General features: G+C 42.3%; 1 protein-coding gene across 2 annotated transcripts in view; it reads left to right on the plus strand.

Annotated features, from left to right (window-relative positions):
- LOC126251867 (supervillin) overlaps positions 1-15,725 on the plus strand; it is a 695,256-nt gene that overhangs the window by 271,440 nt on the left and 408,091 nt on the right. For both annotated transcript variants that reach the window (XM_049952554.1, XM_049952555.1), the window contains one exon: positions 10,107-10,959. In XM_049952554.1, the coding sequence (XP_049808511.1) occupies positions 10,107-10,959 (853 nt within the window). The remainder of the gene's footprint in view (positions 1-10,106; positions 10,960-15,725) is intronic.

The raw sequence follows: 15,725 nt of genomic DNA on the forward strand, positions 1-15,725 counted from the left end.
AATTCAGTAAATGAAGCAGGCAAAAAGGAATACAAACGTCTCAAAAATGAGATTGACAGGAAGTGCAAAATGGCTAAGGAGGGATGGCTAGAGGACAAATGTAAGGATGTAGAGTATTATCTCACTAGGGGTAAGATAGATACTGCCTACAGGAAAATTAAAGAGACATTTGGAGAAAAGAGAACCACTTGTATGAATATCAAGAGCTCAGATGGCAACCCAGTTCTAAGCAAAGAAGGGAAAGCAGAAAGGTGGAAGAAGTATATAGAGGGTCTATACAAGGGTGATGTAATTGAGGACAATATTATGGAAATGGAAGAGCATGTAGATGAAGATGAAATGGGAGATACAATACTGCGTGAAGTGTTCGATAGAGCACTGAAAGACCTGCGTCGAAACAAGGCCCCGGGAGGAGACAACATTCCATTAGAACTACTGACAGCCTTGGGAGAGCCAGTCCTGACAAAACTCTACCATCTGGTGAGCAAGATGTAAGAGACAGGCGAAATACCATCAGACTTCAAGAAGAATAATAATAATTCCAATCCCAGAGGAAGCAGTGGTGACAGATGTGAAAATCACCGGACTATCAGTTTAATAAGTCACGGATGTGAAATACTAATGCGAATTCATTACAGACGAATGGAAAAACTGGTAGAAGCCGACCTCGGGGAAGATTAGTTTGGATTCCGAAGAAATATTGGAACACGTGAGGCAATACTGACCCTACAACTTATCTTAGAAGAAAGATTCAGAAAAGGCAAATCTACGTATCTAGCATTTGTAGGTTTAGAGGAAGCTTTTGACAATGTTGACTGGAATATTCTCTTTCAAATTCTGAAGGAGGCAGGGGTAAAATACAGGGAGCAAAAGGCTATTTACAATTTGTACAGAAACCAGATGCCAGTTACAAGAGTCGAGGGGCATCAAAGGGAAGCAGCGGTTGTGAAGGGAGTGAGACAGGGTTGTAGCCTATCCCCGATGTTACTCAATCTGTATATTGAAGAAGCAGTAAAGGAAACAAAAGAAAAATTCGGAGTAGGTATTAAAATCCACGGAGAAGAAATAAAAACTTGGAGGTTCGCCGATGGCATTGTAATTCTGTCAGAGACAGGAAAGGACTTGGAAGAGCAGTTGAACGCAATGGATGGTGTCTTGAAGGGAGGATATAAGATGAACATCAACAAAAGCAAAACGAGGATAATGGAATGTCGTCGGGTGATGTTGAGGGTATTAGATTAGGAAATGAGACACTTAAAGTAGTAAAGGAGTTTTGCTATTTGGGGAGCAAAATAACTGATGACAGTCAAAGTAGAGAGGATATAAAATGTAGACTGGCAATGGCAAGGAAATCGTTTCTGAAGAAGAGAAATTTGTTAACATCGGGTATAGATTTAAGTGTCAGGAAGTCGTTTCTGAGAGCATTTGTTTGGAGTGTAGCCACATATGGAAGTGAAACATGGACGATAACTAGTTTGGAGAAGAAGAGAATAGAAGCTTTAGAAATGTGGCGCTACAGAAGAATGCTGAAGATTAGATTGGTAGATCAAATAACTAATGAGGAGGTATTGAATAGAATTGGGGAGAAGAGGAGTTTGTGGCACAACTTGACTAGAAGAAGGGATCGGTTGGTAGGACATGTTCTGAGGCATCAAGGGATCACCAGTTTAGTATTGGAGGGCAGTGTGGAGGGTAAAAATCGTAGAGGGAGACGAAGAGATGAATACACTAAACAGATGCAGAGGGATGTAGGTTGCAGTAGGTACTGGGAGATGAAGCAGCTTGCACAGGATAGAGTAGCATGGAGAGCTGCATCAAACCAGTCTCAGGACAACAACAACAACAATTGTGTGATGTGGTAGTTGCAAAATGGTCGCGAGCAAATATCAAGATTTGCTTATAACAACACTCATATGGATACTCATAACAAAATATTATGCACGGGTCGCTTTTTCCTCGCAGGAAAAAAGAGGCAATTATCATTAAAAAGAAAGCTGTTAGAAAACACAATTAAATAATTATAATCCAGGTCAGCAAACTATCTGCCATTCCTTTGTGTTGGTGACTACTTTGAAGGACAGTAACAGGTGCAAACATGTAACTCTTTTGTATCAGTTGTGAATAAATAGTTGCGACTATTTAAGTTCCAACCCTCGTATGTACAGTATTTAACAGTCTTTTCTGAGCATTGCTGGTGAATTAAATAAAAATTTAGTTTATACAAGGTATCATATAACTTTCTTGGCAAATGCCTTTCCGAGATTGATGTCTGAAATACTCCTCTGTGATACAGACACGGGGGAGACTGACTCAATAATTAAATCACTGAAGACTAAGGACTCTCATGGTTATGATGGCATGCCTAGCAGAGTATTATACTACTGTGCTGCACATGTTAGCCCTGTATTTAGCCATATTTGCAATTTTCCATTTGGGAATGGTCAGTTCCCTGAACACTTTATAGAAAGGGATAATGTAGACAATTTTAGACCAATTTCTGTGCCATCAGTGTTTGCTAAAATTATTGAAAAGGCTGTGAATGTAAGGGTAATTGATCATTTTATAGCATACGATTTGCTATCAAATGTAAAGTTCGACATCAGGAGTTGTTAGTAACTGAAAATGCTTTATTGTGTTTTCTCTGTGAGGTACTGGATGGGTTAAACAAAAGGTTTCGAATGCTAGGCATATTTTTTGATTTAACTAAGGCATTTGATTGTGTTGATTACAAATATTGCTCCAGTAGTTGGACCATTACAGAATGTGGGGAGTAGCTCACAACTGGTTCACCTCTTACATAAGCGACAGACAGCAAAAGGTCATTATTCACACTGTTGAGAATGGCTGTGATGTGGGGTCTGAGTGGGGTACAGATAAGTGGGAGGGGGGGGTGCCCCAGGGATCAGTGTTGGTACCACTCCTGTCCCTCATTTATGTAAATGATATGCGCTCTAGTATTGCAGGTAACTCTCAAATATTTCTGTTTGCTGATGACACTAGCTTGGTAATAAACGATATAGTGTGCAACATTGGCTCGGTTTCAGATAGTGCAGATCATGATCTAAGTTCATGGCTTGTAGAAAATAAACTAACGCTAAATTGCAGTAAGACTCAGTTTTTACAGTTCCCAACACACAATTCAATAAAACCTGATGTTTTAATTTCACAGAATGTGCATGATTAGTGAAACTAAAAGTTCAAATTTCTAGGTGTTCAGATAGGTCACATCACCTTTGTTTTTTTTATATATATAATAAAGGGAAACATTCCACGTGGGAAAAATATATCCAAAAAGCAAATATGATGTGACTTACCAAACGAAAGCGCTGGCAGGTCAATAGACACACAAACAAACACAAACATACACACAAAATTCAAGCTTTCGCAACCAACAGTTGCTTCGTCAGGAAAGAGGGAAGGAGAGGGAAAGACGAAAGGATGTGGGTTTTAAGGGAGAGGGTAAGGAGTCATTCCAATCCCGGGAGCGGATAGACTTAACTTAGGGGGAAAAAAGGACGGGTATACACTCACGCGCACACACACACATATCCAACCACACATATACAGACACAAGTAGATATATTCAAAGGCAAAGAGTTTGGGCAGAGATGTCAGTCGAGGTGCAAGCGCAGAGGCAAAGGTGTTGTAGAATGTCAGGTGAGGTATGAGTGGCAGCAACTTGAAATTAGCAGAGATTGAGGCCTGGTGGATAACGGAAAGAGAGGATATATTGAAGGGCAAGTTCCCATCTCCGGAGTTCGGATAGGTTGGTGTTAGTGGGAAGAATCCAGATAACCCGGACGGTGTAACACTGTGCCGAAATGTGCTGGCTGTGCACCAAGGCATGTTTAGCCACAGGGTGATCCTCATTACCAACAAACACTGTCTGCCTGTGTCCATTCATGTGAATGGACAGTTTGTTGCTGGTCATTCCCACATAGAATGCATCACAGTGTAGGCAGGACAGTTGGTAAATCACGTGGGTGCTTTCACACGTGGCTCTGCCTTTGATTGTGTACACCTTCCGGGTTACAGGACTGGAGTAGCTGGTGGTGGGAGGGTGCATGGGACAGGTTTTACACTGGGGGCGGTTACAAGGGTAGGAGCCAGAGGGTAGGGAGGTGGTTTGGGGATTTCATAGGGATGAACTAAGAGGTTACGAAGGTTAGGTGGACGGCGGAAAAACACACTTGGTGGAGTGGGGAGGACAGGTCGGGAGGATAGTTGCGGGATGCGAAAGCTGTTGTTAGGTTGTTGGTGTAATGGTTCAGGGATTCCGGACTGGAGCAGATTTGTTTGCCACGAAGACCTAGGCTGTAGGGAAGGGACCGTTTGATGTGGAATGGGTGGCAGCTGTCATAATGGAGGTACTGTTGCTTGTTGGTGGGTTTGATGTGGACGGACGTGTGAAGCTGGCCATTGGACAGATGGAGGTCAGCGTCAAGGAAAGTAGCATGGGATTTGGAGTAGGACCAGGTGAATCTGATGGAACCAAAAGAGTTGAGGTTGGAGAGGAAATTCTGGAGTTCTTGTTCACCGAGAGTCCAGATCATGAAGATGTCATCAATAAATCTGTACCAAACTTTGGTTTGGCAGGCCTGGGTAACCAAGAAGGCTTCCTCTAAGTGACCCATGAATAGGTTGGCGTACGAGGGGGCCATCCTGGTACCCATGGCTGTTCCCTTTAATTGTTGGTATGTCTGGCCTTCAAAAGTGAAGAAGTTGTGGGTCAGGATGAAGCTGGCTAAGGTAATGAGGAAAGAGGTTTTAGGTAGGGTGGCAGGTGATCGGTGTGAAAGGAAGTGCCCCATCGCGACGAGGCCCTGGACGTGCGGAATATTTGTGTATAAGGAAGTGGCATCAATGCTTACAAGGATGGTTTCCGGGGGTAACAGATTGGGTAAGGATTCCAGGTGTTCGAGAAAGTGGTTGGTGTCTTTGATGAAGGATGGGAGACTGCATGTAATGGGTTGAAGGTGTTGATCTACGTAGGCAGAGATATGTTCTGTGGGGGCTTGGTAACCAGCTCCAATGGGGCAGCCGGGATGATTGGGTTTGTGAATTTTAGGAAGAAGGTAGAAGGTAGGGGTGCAGGGTGTCGGTGGGGTCAGGAGGTTGATGGAGTCAGGTGAAAGGTTTTGTAGGGGGCCTAAGGTTCTGAGGATTCCTTGAAGCTCCGCCTGGACATCAGGAATGGGATTACCTTGGCAAACTTTGTATATGGTGATGTCTGAAAGCTGACGCAGTCCCTCAGCAAACATGCCTTCGCCCTAGCCAGATTACGCTCCCATATTCTATTTTCTCAGGCTTGTCTGACATTTGGCATTACCCCCAAAGGCCTCACACTTCAAGTTCCCATCTCTGGCTGCAACCCTTCTTTCCATCAATCCCTATACCAGTTCCAAACTGAACAATCCATTGCCCTCACCCACCTAACCCTCACCTACACATCAACTCAGGCAATGAACACACCCGTCAACTCCTATCCTTAATAAAAGTCCTCAATCTTTCCTCTCCCACATCCACACCGGCTGTTCAGAGCATTCTCCTACAGGCCAACCGCAATTTAGAACAGCATGCAACCCTCCACCTCAAAAAAACTATCCAATCTCCTGGTTTCCCACCTGCGGAAAGGCAACTCACTCACCCTTCACAACCTTTCCAGCAAACCTCAACCTCCTCTCATTGCACACAAACCCAGTCTCTCCACCGAGCGAGGTGGCGCAGTGGTTAGACACTGGACTCGCATTCGGGAGGACGACAGTTCAATCCCGCGTCCGGCCATCCTGATTTAGGTTTTCCGTGATTTCCCTAAATCACTCCAGGCAAATGCCGGGATGGTTCCTCTGAAAGGGCACGGCCGAATTCCTTCCCTATCCTTCCCTAATCCGATGAGACCGATAACCTCGCTGTCTGGTCTCCTTCCCCGAAACCAACCAACCAACCAACCAACCAACCAGTCTCTCCCATCTACTCAATCTCTCACTTCCAGCTCCACTCCCTCCAAAACCTCAAAATTCCAATCAACACAATCTGGAACCACAACACCCTAATTCAGTAGTTAACATTTCCTCCAAACCTCTCTCCCAATCCGAAACCTCTGTCCTATCCAAAGGCCTCTCCGTCTGCCCCACTCCCAGATTCAACCAAACAGCCCTCCTCAAAGATTTACTATCCTACACTCGTACTCTCTGCTGGAAATATCACTTTGCCACGAAGAAAAATGATCCTAATCCTACTCCTAATGATCCAACTCCCCAAGACACTATCCAAATTGAACCCTGCCTGGAACAGTTCCGTCCTCCGTCACAGCGGGACCCACCTCCTCTTCCTCAAAATCACCCTCTCCAAACCCTCCAGGAATTTCTGACTTCCAACCTTGCCTCTCAATCCTTCTTAAAAAACCTTAATCCTACTCACAACATCACCACTGCTGAAGCACAGGCTATCCGTGATCTGAAGGCTGACCAATCCATCATCATTCTTCTGGCGGACAAGGGTTAACGACCGTGGTACTTGATTGTCGGTAGTGTGTGGCTGAGGGACTGTGTCAGCTTTCAGACAACACCACATACAAAGTTTGCCAAGGTAATCCCATTCCTGATGCAAGGTAATCCCATTCCTGATGTCCAGGCGGAGCTTCAAGGAATCCTCGGAACCTTAGGCCCCCTACAAAACCTTTCACCTGACTCCATCAACCTCCTGAACCCCATCGACACCCTGCACCCCTACCTTCTACCTTCTTCCTAAAATTCACAAACCCAATCATCCCGGCTGCCCCATTGGAGCTGGTTACCAAGCCCCCACAGAACGTATCTCTGCCTACGTAGATCAACACCTTCAACCCATTACATGCAGTCTCCCATCCTTCATCAAAGACACCAACCACTTTCTCAAATGCCCGGAATCCTTACCTAATCTGTTACCCCCGGAAACCATCCTTGTAACCATTGATGCCACTTCCTTATACACAAATATCCCGCACGTCCAGGGCCTCGCTGCGATGGAGCACTTCCTTTCACACCGATCACCTGCCACCCTACCTAAAACCTTTTTCCTCATTACCTTAGCCAGCTTCATCCTGACCCACAACTTCTTCACTTTTGAAGGCCAGACATACCAACAATTAAAGGGAACAGCCATGGGTACCAGGATGGCCCCCTCGTACGCCAACCTATTCATGGGTCGCTTAGAGGAAGCCTTCTTGGTTACCCAGGCCTGCCAAACCAAAGTTTGGTACAGATTTATTGATGACATCTTCATGATCTGGACTCACAGTGAAGAAGAACTCCAGAATTTCCACTCCAACCTCAACTCCTTTGGTTCCATCAGATTCACCTGGCCCTACTCCAAATCCCATGCCACTTCCCTTGACGTTGACCTCCATCTGTCCAATGGCCAGCTTCACACGTCCGTCCACATCAAACCCACCAACAAGCAACAGTACCTCCATTATGACAGCTGCCACCCATTCCACATCAAACGGTCCCTTCCCTACAGCCTAGGTCTTCGTGGCAAACGAATCTGCTCCAGTCCGGAATCCCTGAACCATTAAACCAACAACCTGACAACAGCTTTCGCATCCCGCAACTACCCTCCCGACCTGGTACAGTAGCAAATAACCAGAGCCACTTCCTCATCCCCTCAAACCCAGAACCTCCGACAGAAGAACCACAAAAGTGCCCCACATGTGACAGGATACTTTCCGGGACTGGACCAGACTCTGAATGTGGCTCTCCAGCAGGGATACGACTTCCTCAAATCCTGCCCTGAAATGAGATCCATCCTTCATGAAATCTTCCCCACTCCACCAAGCGTGTCTTTCCGCCGTCCACATAACCTCCGTAACCTGTTAGTTCATCGCCTATGAAATCCCCAAACCACCTTCCCTACCCTCTGGCTCCTACCCTTGTAACCGCCCCGGTGTAAAACCTGTCCCATGCACCCTCCCACCACCACCTACTCCAGTCCTGTAACCTGGAAGGTGTACACAATCAAAGGCAGAGCCACGTGTGAAAGCAGCCACGTGATTTACCAACTGACCTGCCTACACTGTGACGCATTCTATGTGGGAATGACCAGCAACAAACTGTCCATTCGCATGAATGGACACAGGCAGACAGTGTTTGTTGGTAATGAGGATCACCCTGTGGCTAAACATGCCTTGGTGCACGGCCAGCACATCTTGGCACAGTGTTATACCGTCCGGGTTATCTGGATACTTCCCACTAACACCAACCTATCCGAACTCCGGAGATGGGAACTTGCTCTTCAATATATCCTCTCTTCCCGTTACCCACCAGGCCTCAATCTCCGCTAATTTCAAGTTGCCGCCACTCATACCTCACCTGTCATTCAATAACACCTTTGACTCTGCACTTCCGCCTCGACTGACATATCTGCCCAAACTCTTTGTCTTTGAATATGTCTGCTTGTGTGTGTGTGTGTGTGTGTGTGTGTGTGTGTGTGTGTGTGTGTGTACCCGTCCTTTTTTTCCCCCTAAGGTAAGTCTTTCCACTCCCGGGATTGGAATGACTCCTTACCCTCTCCCTTAAAACCCATATCCTTTCGTCTTTCCCTCTCCTTCCCTCTTTCCTGACGAAGCAACCGTTGGTTGCGAAAGCTAGAATTTTGTGTGTATGTTTGTGTTTGTTTGTGTGTCTATCGACCTGCCAGCGCTTTCGTTTGGTAAGTCACATCATCTTTAAAATTGTGATCTGAACTCAAACAAGGAATAACACACGCAGACCATCTGGCACCTACTAGGTCCAAACATGGACATCTGAATCTAAAATCATGCCCTGACGAGTCCTTACTCGATAATACCATATTCCAGAACTGCATGTATTGATAGTGGATTGTTTGCATCTAATATAATTGACTTGTGTTGGTTTTGTGCTCAACTGATTCTGGCCAGAGACCTGATTATGAAAATATGGTCATATCACCTCTTGACAGGGCCCTGTAGTTGGCCTTTATAGATGGGCTGAAATATGAGCAGTTTACAGAGATGTCTGGCAATTGGTTAAGTAGCTTATGTTACACTTCGGTGTCTCTTTACTAGAACAATGATTAGTTTTTGCTTCACATTGACATTCCTTCTATGGATCTGGACACGTGTGTCTGTAAGAGAATGAACTGTCAGCAGTGCGGTGACTCATTGTGATAGAACAATAGTTATTATCATCATCATCATCATCATCATCTGGCTGATTTGATGTAGCTTGCCCATGGCGCCCTTTCCCGTGCCAACCTCTTCATCTCGGAGTGTACCTACACCCATTGTTATTCTTGGATATATTCCAGTTGTGGTCTTCCCTTACAGCTTTGCCTTCTACAGCTTGCTCTAGCATCATGGAAGTTATTCTTTGATGACGTAACACATGTCCTATCATCCTCTTCCTCCTTTTTCTCAGCGTTTCCCCATGTGTTCCTTTCTTCACTGATTCTGCAGAGAACCACCTCATTTCTTATTTCACCAGTATACATAATTTTCAGCAACCTTCTATAGCACTTCATTTCAAACATTTTGATTCTCTTGTGTTCCAGTATTCTCACAGTGCATTATATAGTGTTGTGCTCCAGACATACATCCTCGGAAATTCCTTCCTCAAATTAAAGCCAATGTGTGATACTAGTGGACTTTTTTCTGACCAAAGATGCTCCCTTTGCCTGTGCTGCTCTACTTTTTATTTCCTCAATTCATTCATTGTATGTTATGTTGCTTCCGTGGTAGCACAATTTTTTCACTTCTTCTTCATTATCCCTAATTCTGTTGTTAATTTTATCATTAATCTCATTTCTGCTTCATCTCGCCACTTTGGTCTGTCTTTGATTTACCGTTGGTCCATATTTCTTCAATCTTGCTTCCATTATCAAGTGCAATATTTACCTTTCCTAAAGCCATGAATTATAAAATATATTCTGGCTACACGTGTTTAATATCCTTGTGTAATATCTAAACATCATGTTAAGTAATGTTTTGGAGTATTTGAGACACATGATGTAACTAAAATTGTACTGTTTCAGCCTTATCTTTCATGCTATTTCTTTCTTGTGTTTGGCCAAATAATGTATTTTATAACTTGCATGTATTCTCCTTTCAGGAATTTTGAAGCATTCTGATTCACAAAAGGCAGAGGCTGTATCCAGTGAAGAAGTAACTGAACAAGAGTCTGAAAATGAAGTAAAGGGGATCTTGAAAAGCTCGTCTGTCGGTGGCAGAATAGTTAAAACACCAGAACCAGATAGTTCCAGACATCTGAAGAGTGTTTTAAAGAAAGATACAAGCACTGAAGAACGACCATCCTTTTCTAGCACAGAGAATCTCTCTATGACTGGAGATTATCCAAAATCGATACTAAAGCCAAAGCCCAAGGAATGGGTTGATGAGAGCTCTTCTTCATCAGAGGATAGTGTGGCAGCGTCAGATTCGGATTGTGAAAGACCCACAGTTACCAGTTGTAAGAGAGGTATTGATCTAATTAGTATCCTCCATGATGTAGAGGCCCAGGCACGACAACAGAGACAGCAAGCAAGTAGGCCAAACACTGGAGAAAAGATTAAAAATATCAAGAATCTCTCACAGGAAAAAGAGAACCAAGTTTTCACATGTGAGCAGATTAGTGATTCTCAGAAGAAAGAGAACAGCCAAAAAGCTATTGTGGATCAACAGTATTTAAACCAGAAATTAGTCTCCAGCACAACTGTTGAAGAGAATAGCAGATCTAATGCGATGAAGCAAATAAATATAAATAATGTGAATAGAAAGCAGGTCACCACAGAGGTGAACAGGGTGCACAAGCACTTACACAGTGAACATCGTTTGTCCCTTGACTTAAATACTTCTCAGACATCGGATGGGGAGACATCATCATCTGGAGGCCGTGAAGTGAAGCGTATCATACGGAATGAGGCTGTTGCGCGTCGGCGTCAAATTGCTATCATCAGGCAGAACAGGTAGGAAAACTGTTATTGCTAGCAGCATGATTCCAACCCTGCAGCTTTGTGGAATACCAGGTTTTGTAAATAGAAATGTATTAATAGCCCACTTAAAGTCTTTAAGTAAGACATAATTGTGCATACTAATATATGAGCTTTATGTCAGAGCACTTTGTTTCCCCATGTACTTTGCAAGCTTTTCATTATCTTCTTGCAATAGACTTGTGTGTGTGTTAAGTGTTTTCTACATTTCAGCTGTTTTTTTTTCTTTATTTCATTTCAAAAATAATGATGTTTGCGTACTTTTGCTTTCTTAATGTGCCTTTAGCTCCTCCCTATCAGCAAAGAAATGTAGATTTTTAAGTATTTTTGTCTTTGTATATAAAGATGGGGAGTACACTGCCAATTAACCTCAAAAATTAAAAAAGGAGACAAAATTAACAGTACGATAGTTGTTTATAAAAATGTTATCCTGGAGAACTGTCAGTGTAAAATGTTTTTGTTAAAAGTTGAGAGTCTGGTAGAGTGTAAATTGTAATACGGTTTGTTAAATATGTAGTACTTTGTCCCACTGTCAACATACCATGGAACTCAAATGAGAGAAATTGTTTATTCATTAATTTAATATGTTCACTAAATAAAAGAATTGCAATAAAATTCTTCATTTGCTGTCTTCATATTTTGGTGTTTACTGTACAGAATGACGAATATATTTGTTGCATTCTAATGATGTGTGTTTACTCAAGCACTTTAGGTGTTAATATGTGTTAATTAGTGAGTAAGGTCTGTGTAGGATGTCAGTGCTACTGAGTTTCTGTTTTGTAGTGTACTTGCATGTGCAGCAGAACAGAAGCTCAGAAGAAGCCACAGAAATGGGGTGGGTTAATCCATACGTAATTGTGAAGATTTTGATGTTCTAGATATTAATTAGGAAGTTCAGACTTGGAACCTGGACACAAGACAAAGATTTTTTGGATACATCATCCAGTTCCAGCTAACTGCATGTAGATAGAAGCTACATAGGAATATTCAGCCAGTGAAGTGGAAGTCACTTTCCACTTTGAATGCATCTGGTATTTTCCTTTTTAAACTTGTTGTTTGTGTAGCTGATGTGTAAGTGACTGTGATAAGTGTATGTGAAGTGTTGCACTATTTGGTTATGTTTATATTGCTTACTATCACGTTCCTTGATGCCAGTATTAGTGTACCCTATGAGTGCAATGTTCTGCCAGAAGCTCAGTTTTGTAGTTCACTATTTTGCTTACCTTATAGTTCCATCCAAAGTTCCTTCGAGGTAAGTTACAGTGATGGTGTTAATTACTTCTAGTGCCGTCGGTGATTTTTACATGGCATGTTACATTACCATAAGCCGAACACTGAATCAAAGACTTTTGGTCCTCTAACATCCCTCTCCCCCTGCCCCTTCTCTCTCTCTCTCTCTCTCTCTCTCTCTCTCTCTCTCTCTCTCACACACACACACACACACACACACACACACTCTCTGTTCTTCCCTTTGGAAATTGTCTATTTGTGTGAAAAGAGAAAGGTTGGTCCTTGATTCAGATTTCAAATGTATACTAGGGATGGGAAAAACTCAATACCAGTATTTTAGTTCTGACTAACCACAATTTTTCGGTATTTATTTGGTCTTGGTTATAACAAGTGCTACTAATAACCAGGTAAAAAAACCAAAATATCAATTTGCCACAGCAGCAATGCTAAAATTTTTGGTTTTTAAATCACTCTTTTTTTTAAAAAAGCGAGTAATTTTTTTTTATTAATTTCCAGTGCTTTGAAATATTGCATTGTTATAGAAAATTGGAGGAGTGATCAGTTCCATTTTAATAATAATGCTGATAAACAAGAGCAGCCAACACGACATAAGAATTGACACAGCATTGCTGAGATAATAAGGTACCTATTACTATGTGTCACGTCAGATGGTATGTGTGTGCCTGCAGTGGGCAAGAATTACTCCACCTGGTCTGTATGGTAGTTTCTTGTTTTCATTGTCGGACATCAGTTGTATTACAGAGTGGACCGTCCATAATCTGTAAGTGTTTTACGAAGTGCAGCATCAGAGATCTAGAATGCCCCATTGGCTTTAAAAGATTTACAATGGAAGGAGGCACAACAGAATAGTAACACCATATAATGAGACAACTTGGAACTGTACCAGGATAATATACATTTATCTGCTTGTAGCCCTTGAAAACAGCTCTTCAGCCTCAGTTGTCACCCTTTAGGACCGACTATTCATAATACTGAAATAGCAGTATGATTCTCGATTACAGCGTGATTTTTTAGCCAGGTTTAAAAAAATTAGAATCAAAAGCGGAGTACTGGTGGTGTTTATGGCAATTTTTTGTTTTATTTGCCTATTTAATTTAATATTCTGATTCTGTGTATTTTGAAACTTAAGGAGGCAAATTTTTTAATCTTTGTTAGATTGCTATGATTATTACAGGAAATAGTAGGGATAAGAAAAGGAAAATCGATTATTTCGGAAACTGGTTATTTTAAACAGTTTTAACAGTCAGCTTGAACCGGTATCAGTGGAGGAGGGGGGGGGGGGGGGACCCGTTGGTGAGATCCATCCTACTCTCCACTTGTAAGAGTGTGTCCAAATATTGCAGGCATCACAACAGTGTGCAGCTAATCTTCATGTAGCAGGTCAGAATTTGTGTCTCCTTGTTGCGCTGATGACAGATATCTTCATCCAGCAACATACTATGCCTCTGTGCAGTGTCCATAGACATTCTGTAAATGCCTCTGAATATTCGTGATGGTCTGTTTTCTGCCAAAAGAAATTAAATAACTGCTCTTTGCTTGGAATGTATCTCAGATGCAGATGCCATTTTGAAGACTAGTATAGTGCTGCTATCTCCCGTAATTACTGGAAGAATGAAACGAACGCTTAAGGAGGTCACAAACGAAATTATTGTTGTTTTGAACCAAAATTAAAAAAAGTGTTACATTACTTGTTCAATGCCTCTCGTATTGTATTAAATAGTCGACTGCAGTTTAATTTTTTCTCTTTGTTCTTATTGTCGCTTTTCACAACATTACATCTGTAAATGCTAGAAATTATAAAGCCTTTTTAAATACCTCTTCAATTATCATAGCTTCCTGTGGCAGTATATTATTTATCCTTTCCAAAGTTTATGAGACGCTATTTCCAGCAGGCAGCCCTTCTTGTTAGGTTTCAGAATTCCAGTCCAGCAGGTTTGATTTGTAAGGGTTTGGTCACTAACGTCTGTATCTTTTCCTCCATTGTACATGTAAATTCCATACACCAGGTCCTGTGATTGAGCTAGAACATATAAATTTATTCTGTATTTATGAATGAACTGTTTCAGTCCCGACGAGCCACTCTAGCAGGTCATGCTCCTGTCTGTGGAGAGTTCATGAAGAACCATAGATGGACAAGTGACACTGGCAGCTGGTAATTGTTAGCGTCCTACAGTGTGTGATGTTGCCACAAAAAGCTGCCAGCAGCTCACGTATTGTTAAAGCATAGCCACCAAAAGTGTGGATACCACAATTAATGGCGAGTTTTTTACTCACACGTAGCAGCTAACTGCTGTCACATCTCATGTGACTTTCAATCTGATAAAATTTCCATTACAACCATCTGTTGTAGAGCATTGTTCTGTTCAGATTGTGTATCTTCCAGTTATAATCAGCATGCCACTTCCTAACAGAATATTTGTATACAATCACAGGAGCAGAGTAGTAGTGTAAGTAAAGCTTCCTGTACTCATTGTATGGTAGTGTTATAAAATGGGAAAAAGTCCATGATCTAGTTACACACACAAACAAAACAATGAAAGATCTCAGAATTAAGCCTTAAGCTGACATAAAGTGATGAACTGCTGTCTCAAGTATTTATGCGTTAAAGAGGTGTAAGAAGTGCGTACTGTGTCTTGTTGTAAAAAGTGTGTTTTCCTTAGCGAGACAGAGCTAAAAAGTTATGAAATATATGCATCTCAAATCTATACTGGAGACGTCTCACACCTTTTCTCTTTCAAAATATTTGGAAAATATCATATGAATCCTAAAAACCTCTTAGCATCCTTTCCCAACTGATGCTATTATTTTTGGCCTTCTCAGAGTTTGTTCTCTACGTCTACTGCATAGCCTTCATTGCTTCTTAACCTGAGATGATTTGTTAAACATTGTATGAGATCAATCTTGAACATATGTAGAAACTGCTGGGAAAAGGTTACACTTTCCTGTACTAGGTTAGCATGTGGCACCAATTCTTCTGGCACTTAAATTATGTACAAATGACATTTTAGACATGAAATAGTGCTGCCACACAATGTTCGTGATTGTTGCAATCTTGAGAATCTTTGATTGAGAGTCATCCATCACAGTGTCACTTACTTTATTCACCAAACGTTGGAGAGAGAAAAAAAACAGGAAAGAATTTCAGCAATATAAATGAGGGTAGATTGCTACTCACTGCATAAGCCATGTTTACGGCTCAGACAAAATCCTTCACCTCCGCTACTGCAGCCCCACAGTAGTGGGAAGATATCTCAGCTGGGATGAGTAGTAAAATTTAGGAGGAGGATAACAAGAAGAGGAGGCACATGACTGAACACAGTGAGGAATGGGTGAGGGATAGCAGGATAGAGGTGGGGGATGATGATGTAGTGCTGTCTGTGGGAGAGTGTAAAAATGGCAGATACAGGGTGGTGGGTGGTGGGCTGTTGTGTGCAGCATCAGGAGAGCTGTGATGAGAGTTGCAAGAGTGGGGGGGGGGTGGGGGGGGGACT

This window comes from Schistocerca nitens, chromosome 4 (genome assembly GCF_023898315.1).
Source record: "Schistocerca nitens isolate TAMUIC-IGC-003100 chromosome 4, iqSchNite1.1, whole genome shotgun sequence".
Taxonomy (NCBI): Eukaryota; Metazoa; Arthropoda; class Insecta; order Orthoptera; family Acrididae; genus Schistocerca; species Schistocerca nitens.